Source organism: Muntiacus reevesi, chromosome 1 (genome assembly GCF_963930625.1).
Source record: "Muntiacus reevesi chromosome 1, mMunRee1.1, whole genome shotgun sequence".
Classification (NCBI taxonomy): Eukaryota; Metazoa; Chordata; class Mammalia; order Artiodactyla; family Cervidae; genus Muntiacus; species Muntiacus reevesi.
The window spans coordinates 175,490,048-175,508,256 of record NC_089249.1 but is presented as its reverse complement, the minus strand read 5'-3'; the positions used below and the strand labels follow the sequence as shown (position 1 = coordinate 175,508,256).

Sequence of the window (18,209 nt, the reverse complement as noted above, 5' to 3'; positions counted from 1 at the left end):
ACCAGGTTTGCTCACTGATCCTGAGTTTGTTCTCATGAGACCTGATGTCATGAAAGTTGCCTTTGAAACTGATTCACAGTTTAGGAACAGAGAGCATATTCTGAATCTCACTCAGGTGGACGAGTACGTAACACATTCTAAATACTCCTAGTATGCCCTCACTTAGGCATCAGGAAGTAGACCAAGAGACCCCTGCTCCCACTGCAGGAAGAAAACCTGGAGTGAAATTCTCACTGACAGGTGCTAAAATTCTAATCAAGTTAAAAAGGTTAAAAAAAAAATCTAGCCTGTATTAATTTCCTATTGTCACTGCACAAATAACCACACATTCAGTGACTTAGAATAACACAGGTTTATTTTCTTACAGTTCTAGGGTTCGGAAGTTCAAGTCTTGCAGTGGCCCCAAGGTGTGGGCAAGCCTGGGGTCTTTTCTGGAGACCAGGGATGGGGCAGAGTGGGGACAGAATCTATTCCCCGCTTCCTTTAAGCACCTAGGGGAGCCCACAGTCTGGCTTGGGCCCCCCCCCATGGCTCTGACCTTCAACCCCGTGGTCACGTCTCCTAATCTACCTTTGACTCTGCTTCCCTCTTACAAGGACTCTTAGCATCACACTGGGCCCACCTGGACGATACAGGATCGACTCCCTTCGCAAGGTCCTCAATCCCATCTACAAAGTCCTCTTTGCTGTGAAACATGACTTACAGTTCCAGGGATTAGGACGTGGACATCTTAGGGGGCCATTATTCTCTCTGCCACACGTCCTGGAACAAACCCAAAACCACCAAAGAAACAGAATCTGCTCAAATAAAAGGTGCTGCCTCCTTACACAGGCATAGAGAATTCGTCTTAAGTCAGTGTCCAAGAAAACTGATTAACTTTGGTAGTAAACTGACAAAATGCTCCCAAGTCACTCACTCACACACACACACACACACACATACACACGAAAAGCTACTCACCTCAAGCATTTCTTCTCTTTGCTTCAGGGCCTCTTTCACTTCAGCAAACTGAAACTGGAGTATACTGTGGGCATGCTTTTCCCTTTCAAATTCCTGTAAAAGAGAGAGGAACATTTAAGCTGCAGTGGAATCACATTTTTCTGTCCCTCTAGTTCACATTCTTATGATTGACCTTCACCTGCTACTATGTCAACACAGTTTTCAAGTCTTTTTTAATGATAGAAGCCCATTTCTCTGGATTTTCTAGGAGACCCCCCTATGATTTACTATAAAATTAACCCAAGGAGCTGATGCAACTGACAGTTATCTCCTGATTTCTTTAAGGTAAGCAGTGCCCTGGAAGAGGTCCCTCTACAGGGTGTCTGCTGAAGTCCACAGGGTTGTCTGGGCTGAAGACCTGGAGGAGGCAGCATTGCAAAAGACTGTTAATAAAATTTGTAAAAGGCTGATGATAAAAATAAAAATCATTGCGGATGGTGACTGCAGCCAACAAATTAAAAGATGCTTCCTCCTTGGAAGAAAAGCTATGATAAACCTAGACATTGTACTAAAGAGCAAAGACATCACTTTGCCAACAAAAGTCCGTAAGTCAAAGCTCTTGTTTCTCCAGTGGCCACATACGAACGTGAGAGGTGGACCATGAGGAAAGCTGAGTGTCCAAGAATTGATGCTTCTGAATTATGGTGCTGGAGAAGACTCTTGAGAGTCCCTTGGCTGAAAAGAGATCAAACCTCTTGACTAAGGAGTTCCATAGTCGATCCTAAAGGGAATAAACCCTGAGTATTCATTGGAAAGACTGATGCTAAAGCTGAAGCTCCAATACTTTGGCTCCCTGATGTAAAGAGCCAAAAAGACTCTGATGGAAAAGACCCTGATGCTGGGAAAGATTGAAGGCAGGAGGAGAAGAGGGTGACAGAAAATGAGATGGTTGGACAGCATCACAGACTCAATGGAAGGGAGTCTGAGCAAACTCTGGGAGATTGCGAAGGACATGGAAGCCTGGAGTGCTGCAGTGCATGGGGTCACTGAAGAGTCGGATACAACTTACCGTTTGACTAAACGACAACAGATAATGAAATTATCCCTGATATTGAAATAAGCCAGTGAATAATCTTTGGGATAAAAAGGGGGTAAATGTGGTCTACTTTGGCAAGCTTATCTCACTAACAGTAGACAGCCAGCTCTGTACCCTAGAGACAAAATAGGGGCAAGGGGACATAAAGCACTTGTCAACATAAAGCACTCCCCCACCCGACTCTCCCCCGCGTGGAGCTCACCCTCACAGCTAGGCACTGCGGCTCTCCTGCCTTCTGCTCAGCTCACTACAGGAGCACAGTCCCTAATGACGGCCTGGCACCCAACCAGCTGCATGTCCAACTCTTTGGCAGCCCCATGGCCCCGTCAGGCTCCTCTGTCCATGGGATTTCCAAGGATTTCAGGGACAGCAGGGGACACCTTCCCTAGATGTGTTACCTGGCTATTCTAGAAGGGACTGGACCTTAGCTCACCGTGGCATCCTGAGAACACTCGTTTACTGGAGTTCGGGGGTGACTGGACCCTCCAAACCATGACAAGGGCTATCTGTTGGGTTTTTCTTGGTTTGTGATCCCCACTTTGGGGCAACATTCCAGGGTCACTCCACTTCTCTGGAATTAGATTTGGGGTCTCTTGGTCTACTTCCTGATGCCTAAGTGAGGGCATACTAGGAGTATTTAGAATGTGTTACGTACTCGTCCACCTGAGTGAGATTCAGAATATGCTCTCTGTTCCTAAACTGTGAATCAGTTTCAAAGGCAACTTTCATGACATCAGGTCTCATGAAAAGTTTCTCCTTCATTTCAGCATTCAGCTATCAGGGTCTTCATAGACAAAATTCTTCTTTAGCTTCTAACTCAACCACAGCAGTGAAATAAAGAGGCCTTGGAGTTGTTAACAGCACCTTGGGTTTAACTCCTTGGATTTAGAGGATATTTTTGTTGTTATTTTGTCACTAAGTCAGGTCTGACTTAGCGACTTTTGCAACACTATGGACTATAGCCCACCAGTCTCCTCTGTCCACTGCATTTTCCAGGCAAGAGTACTGGAGTGAGTTGCCATTTCCTTCTGCAGGGGATCTTCCTGACCCAGGGATCAAACCCATGTCTCCTGCATTGGCAGGCAGATTCTTTACAGCTGAGCCACTGGGGAAGTCGTTTAGAGGATATAACCAGTTAGAAAAAAAGATAATGACACTCACAAATTAAATTTTCTATTTATTTCAGCAACTCTTAGAAACTGGTCAGTACTCTAGGATTTGAGAAACCAACTAATTCCTTAAAATATGAAAAACAAGTATTCGTGTTCTCTGTCTCACAAAGAACAGTTAAGTCTGGCCTTGACCAAGTCAACCTGTTGCCATTAATTTCCAAACATGCTTATGCCTTTTGTTGGTGTCATAAATTAACACATTAACAGCAGTGCCTCTTAATGAAAGCCCAAATAAGATTCTCCTCTTTTTTGAGATTGATGACAGTGTTTAATTCTTAAATGGAGTAACTGTTTTTTTCCAATCAGCAGAAAACAGGTGAATATAATTTCCTTAAAACCCTTGACACTTGCAACTATTTCTATCTGGTGTTTAGGTAACAAAATAAAAATCCAGAAATAAATATTAACAGGAAAATCTTGAAGCATCCACTTATGCCTTATCCAAGCATTCTGGGTCTTTTGGAGGCAGGTTTTTCCATGGTTATGATTTTACTTTACATGCAAAAAACACAAGTGTCCTCCTAGTAAAATTGTCTCTAGTTTACATATTGAAATTTTGCATATCAATATATCAAGTACCTCAGCAAAGAGCATGGTATTCTTATTCTTAGATGTTTGAGCTTCCAGGGCAAGTAGAGAATGACTGTTTTTTAAAAAACTATATACATACAAATATAAACATAAACATGTATATATACATATATAATATATGTATGCATATACACACCATATATCAAATATATATATGTACACACACATATTCTGATTCTTAAATATACCATATATAGTTTCCAATCCTTACATATATCATATATATATTCTCCCATCCTTATACATATTATTACCATATATATGCATGTATTCTACCATAATTACATATACCATATATATGTGTGTGTATATATATAGTCTCCCAATCTTACATAGACCATTTACAAATATACTCTATCCTTACATGTATCATTTATATATATTCTACCATCCTTATATATACCAAATATATGTATATAAGTTCTTATTGTTGTTTTGTTGCTAAGTCATGTCCAACTCTTTGCGACCCCATGGACTGTGGCCCACCAGGCTCCTCTGTCCATGGGATTTCCCAGGCAAGAATACTGGAGTGGGTTGCCATTCCCTTCTCCAGGACATCGTCCTGATCCAGAGATCAAACTCCCATCTCCTGCATTGCAGGCAGATCATTGAGCCACTAGGAAAGCCCTATATTTATGTGTGTGTGTGTGTGTACATATGTATTGGAGAAGGGAAAGGCTACCCACTCCAGTATTCTGGCCTGGAGAATTCCATGGACTCCATTTAGCCTGTGGGGTTGCAAAGAGTCGTACACAACTGAGCGACTTTCACTATACATATATATGCACACGCATATACATTCTCCCATCCTTGCCTGTATCACTTATGTGTATGCTCTCCCACCTTCACACACACCATTACACACACACAGTCACTCTCCCCCACACGGGGGGCACGTACTTTGCTCTTCTCCTCGTACTGCCGCCTGGACTCGGCCAGCTGCTCTTCCAGCTCCAGCAGCATGTCCTTTAGCGTGTCGACCTGGTACATGAAGTTCGTCTTCTCATTGTCTAGCTGAGCATTGGAAACCATAGCCTTTTTGTATTTCTCCTCAACTTCTGCTAGTGAGTCCTGCAGAAACCAGGTCAGGTTTTTGAAATTGTAGAAAGAAAACAAAAACACGGATCAGTTCAGCATTTTTTAGCAACACCCCAAAAACTCAACTCTAAATTTACATTTTATTTCTTAGAGCAAATGAATCAGAAGAAGCAACACAGCAAGTTTTGATTGCCCAGAAAGTCCTCCTTTTAATTTGCTCAAATTCTCGTGGCTTGGAAAATTAGTTATTAACTATGCCTAGAGATGAAAGTAATTTACAGTTCTTAGGACAAGGGGGACCCCGGGTGGAAAGGGCGCTGGTCATAGAGGCTGCAGAGCCCAGCTGTGGGTTCTGAACTGGGCTGGGCTGTTCAACAGGCGCCTGATATGACTGCTCCACACACGTGATCAGGACCCGGGACAGCGCTAGTGCGAGGTGGGTATGGGGGAGAGAACCCTTGCCACCAGCTGCCCACTGTTCCCATGGCAACTCAGAAACTAGGAGAGGTTTAAGTGCAATTTCACATCTGCATCTCAGAGGGAAACTCAACAAGCCCCTCAGGCCTCCCTGGGCAGGTCCTGGAAAGGCAAACACTGTTCCTTTGAAAAGACAATGAAGGAAAGAGCCTCCAAAATAAACACACTCACACCCTGGTGGGGCAGGCCACAGGGTGTAGCAGCGTGCGGTTCCGGAACACAGATCAGGGGAAGGCGACCCCGGGAGAACAGAGAGCAGCAAAGGGCCCCGAGCTGCAGAAGGGCGGGCACCGCCGCGGGGGCCTGTTGGGTGCTACACGGGGCTCAAGGGAGACACTTGCAAACCAGGGCGAAGGTTTCAGGTGGGACCTGTAGTTCCTGGGCTGCTTCCCGGGCTCCCTATCAGCCCCACCGGGAGCTGAAAGCCAGAATCTTAATCCCCACCCTAAAGAGAGGTCACAGGGCTTCCCAGGGGGTGCTAGAGGTAAAGAACCCTCCTGCAGTGCAGGAGACATACTGAGATGCAGGTTCGATCCCTGGGTCGGGAAGATTTCCTGGAGGAGGGCCTGGCAACCCACTCCAGTATTCTTGCCTGGAGAATCCTGTGGACAGAGGAGCGTGGCGGGCTACAGTCCATGGGGTCACAAAGAGTTGGACATGACTGAAGTGACTTAGCACACACACATGAAGAGAGGTCACAAACAAGCAAGTGACCAGTCATGTGGCTTGGCACCCCTGGGACACTGAACTCAGGCTGTTTTGGGGGTACTTTCCTGGGAGTTGAAAAGGAAGGCACAGATTCACCCTCTCTCGCTGCCCAGTGAAGTCAGAACAGCCCCTGACTCCCCACCTCACCTTCAGGGAGCCTGGCCACTCACTCAATTTCCTGTTGGCACAACGCAGTAACTGCACCTTCTAAAAGTACCCGGTATTTACTCAAATAAATTCAGGATGATACATATTCAGACATTGCTTCCATTAGTAAAATGGCTCAGGATGCAAATAATTTGTGTGTTTCAAAAGCACAGCAACCGAACTTCCTTACTGGGAGACATCGAGGGTTTTGAGAAGCAAATTAAGATGAAGCAGTGTTTGTTATGTGAGGTCTGTAAGTGGGGAAAACTCCAAATCCTTCTCCAGGTGGGTTGGAAGTATACCACGGAGGGTACACTTCAGTGGGAAATGAGAAGGTGGTTTTAACTCGGGTGTGGTGGTGGGAGGACAGTGAGTAAAACACATGCACCAAGAAAACGAGTGAGTAAGTTTTTCTAGCAAGTTACAATTTTCAGATCTTGGCTTAAAAGCTGCTTTTGGGTAAACCATGGACACACACACCCAGGCTTCTAGCATTGCTGCCACTTTGAGGTCTACAGTCTGAAGCCTCTTCAGAGCAAGCATGCAATCTGCAGGCTTTCTGGAGGGGTTTTAGAGTTAAGTTGGGTTAATTCCATGAGCCCACACTTCCATAAGCTGGTACCTTCATCTCTTTCAATCCCTGCATGTATTTGCCTTCTACATCCTGAATCTGGTCCTTTAACTCATTGAGTTCCTGGGGGAAATGGTGAAAAAGGCAAATGATGTCAAAGGGGAAAAAAAAAATGAACAGAGATCACAGAGAAGGAGAGATGCCTCCCTTATTTGAGTAGTCGTAGCAGCATTCTTCTCTTCATCTGTTTAAGTGTTAAAAGAAAAAAAAGATGAATTCAATACTACAAAGATGAAAATTTTGGTGTGTCTCATATAATGTTTTCACACAACTTTATCAGACGTAGATGTCTTCGTGTATTTTGACACAACTTTATAAAACAGGCAAATGAGCTTCTGAGAATGGAACAAGTTAATTTGCTTACTCACATGTAAGAGTTCATTCACGCTCTTTTGAGTTCTACTCTGTGCTACAGAGCAAGATACTGAGGATGGAAACCAGCAAAGCCTTGCCCCGCCATGATGGAGCGCCAGGACTCTGCCTTCTGGCCTGGTCCACCCCCACGTTCCTGGGGGCCGGTGTCCTGTGAGCTGGAAGCTCAGTAAATCCTTGTTGATCAAGGGGATGAGGCTCACGAGCCAAGAGCAGAGGCAGAGTATGTCTGCAGCCAACGCTACCTCGAGGCAGGGAAGGACGCCCCAGGCTGCAGGAGGCCGAGGAGGGGTGGCTCGGGGGTGGGGACATTTCAGGAAGAGCAATCGGAAACTGTCCTAGAAAGCAGGGGAGCTGGAAGGGGTCTGCAGGGCAGGGGGTCCCCTGCCAGTCCTGATGCTCTGGGCTCCCTGGCAAATGACACCCCGCCATTCAGACAGCAGGAGGGGCGGCGGGTTCTCTCACAGCCAGCTTTCATTACTAGAAAGCGTGTCCATAGGTGGGGCCAAACCTGACCTGGAAGCACCTCGCTGGCCCTGGCTCTCTCTCCGGTGGACATGAGGTCTAGTGACTCAGCCTTCCCTCGGCCCGGCCTCCTATCCAGACGGGGCGTCCCCAGTTGCTTTGACAAGCAGAGGCCCCTTCTCTGTCACACGCTCGGTGCTGAGCGCTCACAGAACAGGGCACACATACCAGCGGGAGGAGGGAAATTGCTAAAGCGGCATGACGGGGTCGACTGGAAGCCCATTACGGTGGGGGCGGGAGGGCGTGCTGCAGGCAGAGGGCGGGGGTGCTCCAAGGGCAGGGTGGGACCCTCGGGGGTGTGAAGACTCTGTGTCCAGCACCTTCCAACGCTGAGGACGGGATGTCTGCGCCTGCCCTGCGTGCAGAGGGGGCTGAGTGCATGGTGAGTGCTCCCGCCCAGGTGTGTCCGGGGAGCTGAGGAATCCCCGCACAGGTGAGCCCCGCCGGGGCGGGGAGGTCAGGGGCGGCTCCCTGCAGGACACCAGAACTGGGCTGGACCCTGCTGCTACTGGAACACAGAGCTTCGGGGAGCCAGGGAAGACCTAACCAAGAAGAAAGAGCTGGGATTTTATACACTCGATCTTGATTCACTGGAAGACTGCTTTCCACACACGGTTTCTCTCAAGGTAAGCAGAGAGCCTTACCTTGATCTCCCGGATGGAAGCCTCGGTGTCAATGGAGATGGAGGTGTCCCCACTGCCCCTCCGAGAGGAAGTCCCACCCAGGGAGGCCAGCGTGGCTGCAGACAGGCCGGGCAGGCTGCGAGACCCCTGCGACATGGCAAAGAGCAAATGGGATTTCAGCCAAAACCACAACTGCTTCTCAGCCTACCAGATGGCTCCTTTACTTGGAGTCAGTCTCCAAATGGGAAAATCTCTGGTGGGTTTATGGCGAGCCACAAAGAAAGGGGCCTCATCTCAAGGGGCCTCATGAATGCTGGAGGTTTGTCTGGATTAACTGTGAGCTCCATGCCTGGGCCCATCATTGCATTCCTTCACTGTTCTGCAAGATTTAATCACACACTGGGAGGGGAACCCCAAAGGTGACGCTGGCTGGGGAGTCACTCACTAGTCCGCTTCACTCCATGGTGAAATTCTTTACTCAAGATCAAGAAATACATTTTCTGGTCAGTTTCACACATAAATTTTGGGGCCCTCTGGTTTCTACATGACATCATATAAAGCTCTACAGAAAATCTCTACCTTTTCAGTGAAGTCTTTTTCTGGTCTCTCTTCAACCTGGAGGGGAAAATGGACACATGTTAAATACAGAAATACATTAAACGGAGAATCTAGATTTAGGCGGAAAGAGAATAATAAAATGAAGCATTGGCTTCTTTCGTGATTCAAACACTCGGTGCCATGAGGCTCTCAGACACTCTTGGTGCCACATGGGTGGCCTGTGGGCAGCTCACTGTCCCTGGCTGAGGTCCGTGTGGTTTTTCAATTTTCACAGTTTCCACAGGAAGGTGATTTGTGAATGATCTGAATCTGAACAGGTTGATTTGACAGGTTTCTACACTGCGTGCGGAACCAAGTGTAGACCAGACGGCACCAGCCTCATTCACTCACCACAGTAACTGTGGTCGGAATGTGAGGATATAACCAGGGCTCCAGGGGCTGGAAGACGCAACCACACAGGGTTTTACTTTCGGCTATCACTAACCTTGGTCTCTGAGCAAGAGAAAGCAGTGGAGACAACGGCTGCAATTTTTCCGCTGCTCATGAGTAAATGAGCCGTGTCCTACTCTTTGCAACGCTATGGACTACAGTCCACCAGGCTCCTCTGTCCCTGAATTCTCCAGGCAAGAATACTGGCGTGCTTTCCCGTTTCCTCCTCTAGGGGACCTTCTCAGCCTAGGGATTGAACCCACATCTCCCGTGTCTCCTGCATTGGCAGGTAGACTCTTTACCAGTGAGGCACTGGGAAGCCCCTACTATAGAGCACAGGGAATTAAACTATACTCAATATCCTTGGAAAACAGCATGAAAAAGAACATATATATATATGTATAACCATCACTTTTCTGTATAGCAGAAATTAACACAACAGTGTAAATGAACCACATCTCAATACAATTTTTTAAAATATAAGAAAACAAGTTTATAGTTACCAAACGGGAAATGTGGTGGGTAGGAATAAATTAGGAGGTTGGGATTAACACACACACATACTACTATATAGAAAATGGATAACAAGTATCTTCTGTATAGCGCAGGGAACTATACTCAGTACCTTATAATAACCTATAAGGGAAAAGAATCTGAAAAAAGATATACATGCATACATAACTGAACCACTTTGTTGTACAGCAGAAATTAACACAACAATGTAAATCAACTGTACATCAATTAAAGAAAGAAAAGTGGTGCTATGATTTTTCCTGTAGTCACGTATGGATGTGAGAGTCGGACCATAGGAAGGCTGAGCACTGAAGAATTGATGCTTTTGAACTGTGGTGCTGGAGAAGACTCTTGAGAGCCCCTTGGACTGCAAGGAGATCCAACCAGTCCATCCTAAAGGAGATCAGTCCTGGGTGTTCATTGCAAGGACTGATGCTGAAGCGGAAGCGCCAAAACTTTGGCCACAAAGACTCATTAGAAAAGACCCTGATGCTGGGAAAGACTGAAGGCAGGAGGAAAACGGACGATAGAGGATGAGATGGTCAGATGGCATCACCGACTCAATGGACATGAGTTTGAGCAAGCTCCGGGAGATGGTGAAGGGCAGGGAAGCCTGGGGGGGCTGCAGTCCACGGGGTCAGGGAGCGACTGAACTAGTGTGCGGCCACTGCAGCCCCTCGCGTTGCCACCAGGTGGCAGGCTGTGTCGCGTGGAGGAGGACGTGCCCAGGGAGCCTTGGTGGGGCAGGGCACCTCTGACCGCCCCAAAAAGGGACAGACAAGCAAGGAACCCCAGCAGGGAGTTTAAGTTGACGTAAAGCCCAGCACTTTACCTTTGAAAGTAATATACAAAGAAACAGAACAGATGGAGGGCTTTCAAACACCGTCGTGGCTGCTGCACAAAGTGACCCAGAGGATGTTGTGGGCAATACACACCCCAACAAGCCGCAGCCGTGGCAGCACGGGCCCGGGACAAGCCACGGGACTCCGCGGACTTTGCCTCCTTGTCCCAGACAGGGCGGCGGCACCACAGATCTCGAAGCCTATTAACCCTCTTGTTCTCACTTCGGAGCAACACTGAACACCTTAGGTGGACGTGGAAATGTCACAGGAATGGGCTTCTGAAATATGCAAATCACAACAGAGTGTATACAAGGGGATCTTTTAAAATCTATGGGAGAGCACAAACATGGACATCGAGGAAGGAAAGGGGGGTGGGAAGAACTGGGAGACTGAGGCTGGCATGTATTCACCATATATACACTCATGTACACTGCTCCCCATCACCTCATGGGAAATGGATGGGGAGACAGTGAAAGACTGTATCTTTCTAGGCTCCAACATCACTGCAGATGGTGACTGCAGCCATGAAATTAAAAGACGCTTACTCCTTGGGATGAAAGTTATGACCAACCTAGACAGCATGCTAAAAAGCAGAGACATTACTTTGTCAACAAAGGTCCATCTGGTCAACGCTATGGTTTTTCCAGTGGTCATGTATGGATGTGAGAGTTGGACTATAAAGAAAGCTGAGCGCCGAATAATTGATGCTTTTGAACTATGGTGTTGCAGAAGACCGTTGAGAGTCCCTTGGACTGCAAGGAGATCCACCCAGTCCATCCTAAAGGAGATCAGTCCTGGTGTTCATTAGAAAGACTGATGCTGAAGCTGAAACTCCAGTACTCTGCCCACCTCATTCGAAGAGCTGACTCATTGGAAAAGACCCTGAAGCTGGGAAAGATTGAGGGAAGGAGGAGAAGAGGACGACAGAGGATGAGATGGTTGGATGGCATCACCAACTCAATGGATACGAGTTTGGGTAGACTCTGGGGGTTGGTGATGGACAGGGAGGCCTGGCGTGCTACAGTCCACGGGGTCACAAAGAGTCAGACACGACTGAGTGACTGAACTGAACTGAACAGTACTGTGTATAAAACAGAGAACTAGTGAGAACCTACTGCCGAGAGCAGAGAGCTCTGCTCGGCGCTTGCTGTGACTAAACAGGAAGGAAATAAAAAAGGAGATGTATGTAGCTGATTCACTCTGCTATACAGCAGAGATAATACAATACAACACTGTAAAGCAACCGCATTTCAATAACAATTAAAAAAATCTTTGGCAGAAAATAATTTCCAAAAAATTTCTTTTAAATTTTAAATTATGTCAACTCTTTCTTCCCTGGCGGCTCAGGCAGTAAAGAATCTGCCTGTAATGTAGGATACCTGGCTTCCATCCCTGGGTTGGGAAGATCCCCTGGAGAAGGGAATGTCTACCCACTCCAGCATTCTTGCCTGGAGAGTCCCACGGACAGAGGAGTCCAGTAAGCCCCAGTCCACAGGGTCCCAAAGAGCTGGATATGACTGAGCCATTAACACTCTCAGTTTTTCCTTCCAAAAACAAAAGCTTATAGTAGCACATTAAATATTTTATTAACTCCAACCTTCTAAAACGGTGTCTAAGCGAGCTTACTATTTAGGCTCACTTAAGTACCACGTGTGGTAAGGTTTTAAATTCCAGGTTTGGCATATCACCACCTCACTTGCCCACCTTCCTGGACACAGAGTGGGTGCAGGGAGACCCGAGCCAAGGGTTTGGGGACAAAGGAACTTCTCCTCGTGGTGTCCAGCCCCCAGGCAGGAAACGGGACCACAGACAGAAGCAGGTCCCCACAGCTTCCCTCTCGAGAAACCAATGGACAACAGTGAACAGTGCTCAGAAGACACCCCTCAAACGTAAACAGCAGTGAGGCCTACCATTAGACTGGAAACTCCTGGTTTTCAATTCAATAATATTGACCTCATCCGGATGACTCATCCTTCAACTATTGTATTCATAATTCAAGACCTGTTTTTTCCACCCGGTTCCTGCCCTCACCTCTTTACAAGACTTGAACATGAGTCACTACAGCCTTTTGTTTTCCTGGCTCACAGGGGGCTGAGGTTCCTGCTCAACACTCTTGCTTCTTTGTGAGCACAATGGCAGGTGAAGCTGGGCTCCACGCAGGACACCCCGAGGATGCTTCAGAGCCCTGGCAGCTCCACTGGGTCCGTGTGGGACCCTGAGGCGTGGGGGACAGGGCTGCACTGGCCCCTCCAGGCCTGGGTCACCCGGCCTCCTGAGTCCAGCTCTCCAGAAGCACCCTCCCCACCCTTCTCCGCCCACCCCAGAGCCTGCGCTCTGAGCTCCATCCTGCATCTCGCCCACTGCTGAGGCCTGCCTTCCCGGCCTGTGTGTCCCTGCCGGGGACAGGTGTATGTATTTCCCCTGCAGTCCTGTGCCTGGAACATTCGATAAACTTTGGCTGAATGAATAGGCCCCAACTTGCTCAAGAGGAAGACTCTGGGCTCGTCGGAGAAGGAAAAACAGCCGCCTACAGAATGTGACGGTAGGCATGAGGTCCAGAAGCGTGTGCCCTCCTGAGACGGGGCGGGGTCCTCTCTGCCCCCCCCCCTCCCCGAGGCTGGAGCACTGGCGGGTGGGGCACCCTTGGGAGGCGGAGGCACCTCTGTTTTCTCAAAGTGGGACAAGCTGTCACCTCCCCTCATCCTGGTTACTTTTGCTCTTGGATAGCACTCCCCTCGCCCACCCCTCAGGGCATCAGCCTGCTGTCCACACTCAGAGCCACCCAGAGCTGCCCCTGCATGGCCCATGCTTCCTTCCTGTCGCCTGCCCTGGCTCATGCCACCCTCCCGGGACCATATTCCTGCTGGATCGCAGCTGGGGACACTCCCCACGAGCCATGGTGGATAGCACTCCCACCCTTGGAAAACTTGCCCCAGGAGAAGCACGTTATCAACTCAAATCTCTTCTTGTTTTTATGTTTCAAGCATATCAATTACCAGGTGGAGCTCAGGAAATCTACATGCCTGGCCAGGTGTCCCCAGCCAGGAATGAGAGCTGTGAACTTTAGCCTGGGTTCTTGGAATCCCTCCTCCCTTCCTGCCCTGCGTCCCTCTGAGAGGCCAGGTGGGGACGATCAGTCGCCCCCAGGGTCCCCTCCCTGGGCCCCCGCCTGCCCCTGAGGCTCCTCCCTGCCAGGCAGGAGGGCCAGGGGAGTCTGAGCACAAGTTTCCTGGCCTCTTTCCAATCAACACAGCCAAGTACACCCACTTACACTCTGCCAGTCTTGCAAGCCCAAAATACAAACACCCACCCCTTTCCAGTGCTGGTACCGCCCAGAATTCAGAAAATAGAAACGAGCCGATTCCAAGGAAAAGAGCTCTGGAAGCACAGAGCCAAGGGCTAGCTCAGCTGCATCCTCCGGACTCTGCAGAGGCCAAGGGTGCTGCCCATGTTCTGGCCTTCCAGTGGCCAAGAGCCACTGTAACCACATGGCCTGGGGAACCGCCCTGCTCAGCCAGAGTGTCTCTGCCGCCTGAGGGCTTCACACAGAGGCGTCCCCAGCTCTGAGGTCCCCCCACCCTCCGCATCGTGAGGGGCCCAGATGCTGGCCTTTGCTCACTGACTGTGCCAACTGAGTCAGTGACCTTTATAAACTAGCAGATGACTCAGGGGAGAGCGGAGACCAGAACAATGACCTGTGTGCAGTGGACTGAAGGCTGGTGCAGCTCAGTCAAGTCCCTGGGAGTCTTGCAAACCCAGGGCTTCAAGGGACCAAGAGGCGGAAGGGCAGGTGTGGTTAGGCCCCACAAGTTACAAGAGATGCCCACCTCTCATTATCAGGCCCCAGGGGCACCGGCCCGATGAACGCTCACCTCTCTTGCATCCACTAAACCCAAATTCTGAGTAAACAGTTCTCAGGTTTAGGCAGCAGATGACAGAGGAACCTGTATCTGGTTTCCATCTCTTGGGGCTTCCCTGGTGCTCAGCTGGTAAAGAATCCGCCTGCAATGTGGGAGACCCCGGTTTGATCGCTGGGTCAGGAAGATCCCCTGGAGAAGGGATAGGTTACCCGCTCCAGTATTCTTGGAATTCCCTAGTGGCTCAGCTGAAAAAGAATCTGCCTGCAGCTCGGGATACCTGGGTTCGATCTCTGGGTTGGGAAGATCCTCCGGAAAAAGGAAAGGCTACCCACTCCAGTTCTGGCCTGGAGAACTCCATGGACTGTGTAGTCCATGGGGTGGCAAAGAACTGGACACAACTGAGCGACTTTCACTTTAGGTCTCGGGTCTGGGACGCCTGACTGAACTTCTCTTCTGTGGCTTCCTCCTGAAGCCCGAGTAAACCCGAAGTGGTCAGACCAGCGCTGCTCGCAGCCGCCTGCCCCACCGAGACGAGCCGGGCAGGGCACTGGTGCGGAGCCAGGCCTCGGCCTCTTCTGACAACCGTGAAGTTTCATTTTCCCGAAAGGTGAGCACAAGGGAGTGTGACACCCGACGATGAGCGACTCCACGTTCGTCATCGTGCAAAGTGTGACTCCTGCCGGGTCAAAGGTTTCCGGGCTGTGTGTGTCTGAAACACGCGACCGCGGGCCCGAAGGTGGAGGTGGGCCGGCCCTCGCAGGCGTGGGCTGCTGACCGTGGGGCCCCGAGCTCCCAAACGCCGCGCTTCGCTCAGCATCAGGGGAAGCGACCCTCCAGGTCTGACCACTGCGCTCACGTGTCACTGAGCAGCTCAGAGTCTGCGTGCCGGCCTGACGTGCCCTGGGCGCAGCAATAAGCAGGGGGCTTTGTGCGGCGTCCGTCACCCCACGTTCCCCCTGCCCCACCTCAGCACAGTCAGGACACGGCTTCTGTTCCCCTCATGGCTGGGGGACGGGGGCTCACAGGACAGTGAAGACGGTGGGGGCGTCTCACAGAGGGGGCGGCCTCCCTGCTAGGGGAATGGGGGGATGTCTCACTGAGGGGGCGGCCTCCCTGCTGGGGGATGGGGGGATGTCTCACTGAGGGGGCGGCCTCCCTGCTGGGGGGATGGGGGGGATGTCTCACTGAGAGGGCGGCCTCCCTGCTGGGGGGATGGGGGGGATGTCTCACTGAGGGGGTGGCCTCCCTGCTGGGGGGATGGGGGGGATGTCTCACTGAGGGGGACAGGGGGGCGTCTCACAGAGGGGGCAGCCTCACTGCTAGGTGGACGGGGGGCTCACAGATGGGGCAGTCTTCATTTCCACAGAGAAACAGGCTCTCCTGTTCTAACACTCAGCTTCCTTATCTGCCTTCTGCTTCTGCACCCTCGATATGCAAACGGTGGAGTGAACATTCCTATCAGGAAAGCACCCGTACAGCCCAGTGAGGGACGCCTCTGGCCTTGGTCTTGGCAGCAGGCAGAGCCGGGCAGGCGTGGGGGTACGGAGGTCCTCGACTCAGCAACACAGGCTCGGTCTGCAAGAGTGATCCTTTGGCCTGCTCCCCCAGGAGCCGCAGAAAACCTACACAGGGTGAAGAACCTCCTGGCTTTCAGAGGCGGCCTCTCGTTTAAAAAACAAAGCAGCAGCGCCCACAGGTGCGCCTGGCCAAGGAGGTGAGTCACTCCACGTCTCTTCTTGATGACCAGGAAGTCTCCCTAAACCTTAGCCAGGTAACAGCAGGCTTGTGTGAGTGTGCAGAGCCTCAGTCAAGCTCTTCTAGGATGCAGGAGGGAGGACAGAGGTCAGCTCTGCCCACCTGCGCCTCCTCCGCCCAGGGTCTATCGGGAGGGGCACCCGAGGTGTGGCTCAGCACGCAGCCCCAGCCCCTGCCAACTGAATGCCCCTCCCCTGGCCACCGGGTCAGCCCCCACCCACATGTCCCTCGGACAGAACTGCCCTGCCAACCGCTTGGGTCAAAAGAACAACACAGTTGCCTCCTACAAACCATCAGATGCGGAGACACCGTCTAAAATTCCCAAGACCAGGGGAAAGCTGCACAACAGCCAGACTTAAGTGATGGGGGACTAGACGGCGGGGCCCCTGTTCTCTGATGGGGCCCTGGGGCCAGCTCTCGTGCGGAGTGACAGACAGCAGAGCAGCTCTGAGATCACTTTCCAGGCTCTGAACAGAGGACCCAGAGCGTCGCGGGGATGGAGCAGGGCTGGGGTGTGTGGCATCCACTCTACCCTAAAAACCGTCAGGTCCAAGAACAGACAACGTTCCAAACAGAGGTTAAAGGTGAATCCTCCAATGTAAAAGAGTGGTACAAACGAACTTACGTACAAAGCAGAAACAGATGCACAGAAGTGGAATACAAACCTTTGGTGACTGGCGGGGAAAGCTGGGCAGAGGGATAAACTGCGAGTTTGGGATGGACATATACACACTACCGTCTGTAAAACAGATGACTAATAAGGACCCCCTGTATAGCACAGGGAACTCCACTCAGCACTCTGTAATGACCTGTGTGGGGAAAAAATCTAACAAAGAATAGATGTATGTGTATGTATAGCTGATTCACTTTGTTGTAGAGCAGAAACTGACAGCACATTGTAAATCAACTATACCCTAATAAAAGTTAAAAAAAAATAAAGTTAACTGGGACAAATACAAAAAAATAAAAAAGTGAATCCTTCCCATTTTTAAATCGTAAAAAACAACACATCTACGCACACGTAAATCGTAAAAAACAACACATCTACGCACACGGCTGCCTCTCTTCCCCACCATGCAAAGTTCCCTCCTCCCAGGAAGGCCCGTCAGAGACTTCCAAGATGGTCCTTCAGAACTTGAGGAGGGCAATTCTGATCTCACTGAACCGTCCTTTTCTAAATTTGGAAGCATCTTCCCCAACCCCATGTTTTAAACTGAGACCGGACTAAAGCATGGAACGCCTTCCGGCTTGCTCGCGGGTTCAGGCATCTGGAGGTTGGCGGGGGGGGGGGGTCTTCTTGGGGGTCAGAGGATGGGGGTCTGAGGGCAGGAGGCAGGGAAGGAAGGGAGGGGACAGGGGCCAGAGAGAGACCCACTCACCACTGGGCTGGCCCGCGCAGAACTGGCTCTGGAGGAGGCGCGGGAGCTGGACTTGAAGTGGCTGCTGAGCTCCGAAGCCTGCCCACCCAGCTGGCCGCAGGACGCAGAGGCAGAAACAGAGGAACAGGTCAGTGAGGTCAGCGAGGATGCAGAGACAGAAACAGAAGAACAGGTCAGCGAGGAGGACGGAGGCCTGGTTAGCGGCGAGGTCAGCCAGGTGCAGCTCAGGGAAGAAGGAGAGGTTAGTGCGGCCAGCGGTGGCCCCCCAAAAGAAGGCAGTGTCGTCCCAGCTCCCAACCCACGGCCACTCAGAACACACAACTTAATCATCCTGTCAAAGAACGTGGGGTTCCCGCTCGGTAGGGTGCAGGTCACACACAGCACCTGCTCGGCCGGGGGTGGGGAGACACCCAGTTTCTGCGCAGAGAAGCTTGGGCGACGTGGAAGAGGCTGGTGGGGGACCAGGACAGTGAGCTCCCTCCCGGCATGGGACCAGAAAAGGGGGGGAGGGGCACAGGCCTGGCTTTGGGGCAACTGAGAAGTCTGCTTCTCTA

General features: G+C 50.5%; 1 protein-coding gene across 37 annotated transcripts in view; it reads right to left on the bottom strand.

Moving 5' to 3' along the window:
* Positions 1-18,209, bottom strand: part of LRRFIP1 (LRR binding FLII interacting protein 1) — a 160,985-nt gene that overhangs the window by 20,898 nt on the left and 121,878 nt on the right. For 23 of the 37 annotated variants that reach the window (XR_010660797.1, XM_065917138.1, XM_065917148.1 and 20 more), the window contains 6 exons: positions 17,656-17,745; positions 8,899-8,934; positions 8,341-8,466; positions 6,791-6,862; positions 4,699-4,869; positions 961-1,053 (listed from right to left, as the gene is read on the bottom strand). Coding sequence is in view for 36 of the 37 variants with exons in the window: in XM_065917138.1 (XP_065773210.1) it covers positions 961-1,053; positions 4,699-4,869; positions 6,791-6,862; positions 8,341-8,466; positions 8,899-8,934; positions 17,656-17,745 (588 nt within the window). In the remaining variant the exon portion in view is untranslated. The remainder of the gene's footprint in view (positions 1-960; positions 1,054-4,698; positions 4,870-6,790; positions 6,863-8,340; positions 8,467-8,898; positions 8,935-17,655; positions 17,746-18,209) is intronic. The other 14 variants (XM_065917113.1, XM_065917118.1, XM_065917125.1 and 11 more) reach the window with 3 other exon arrangements.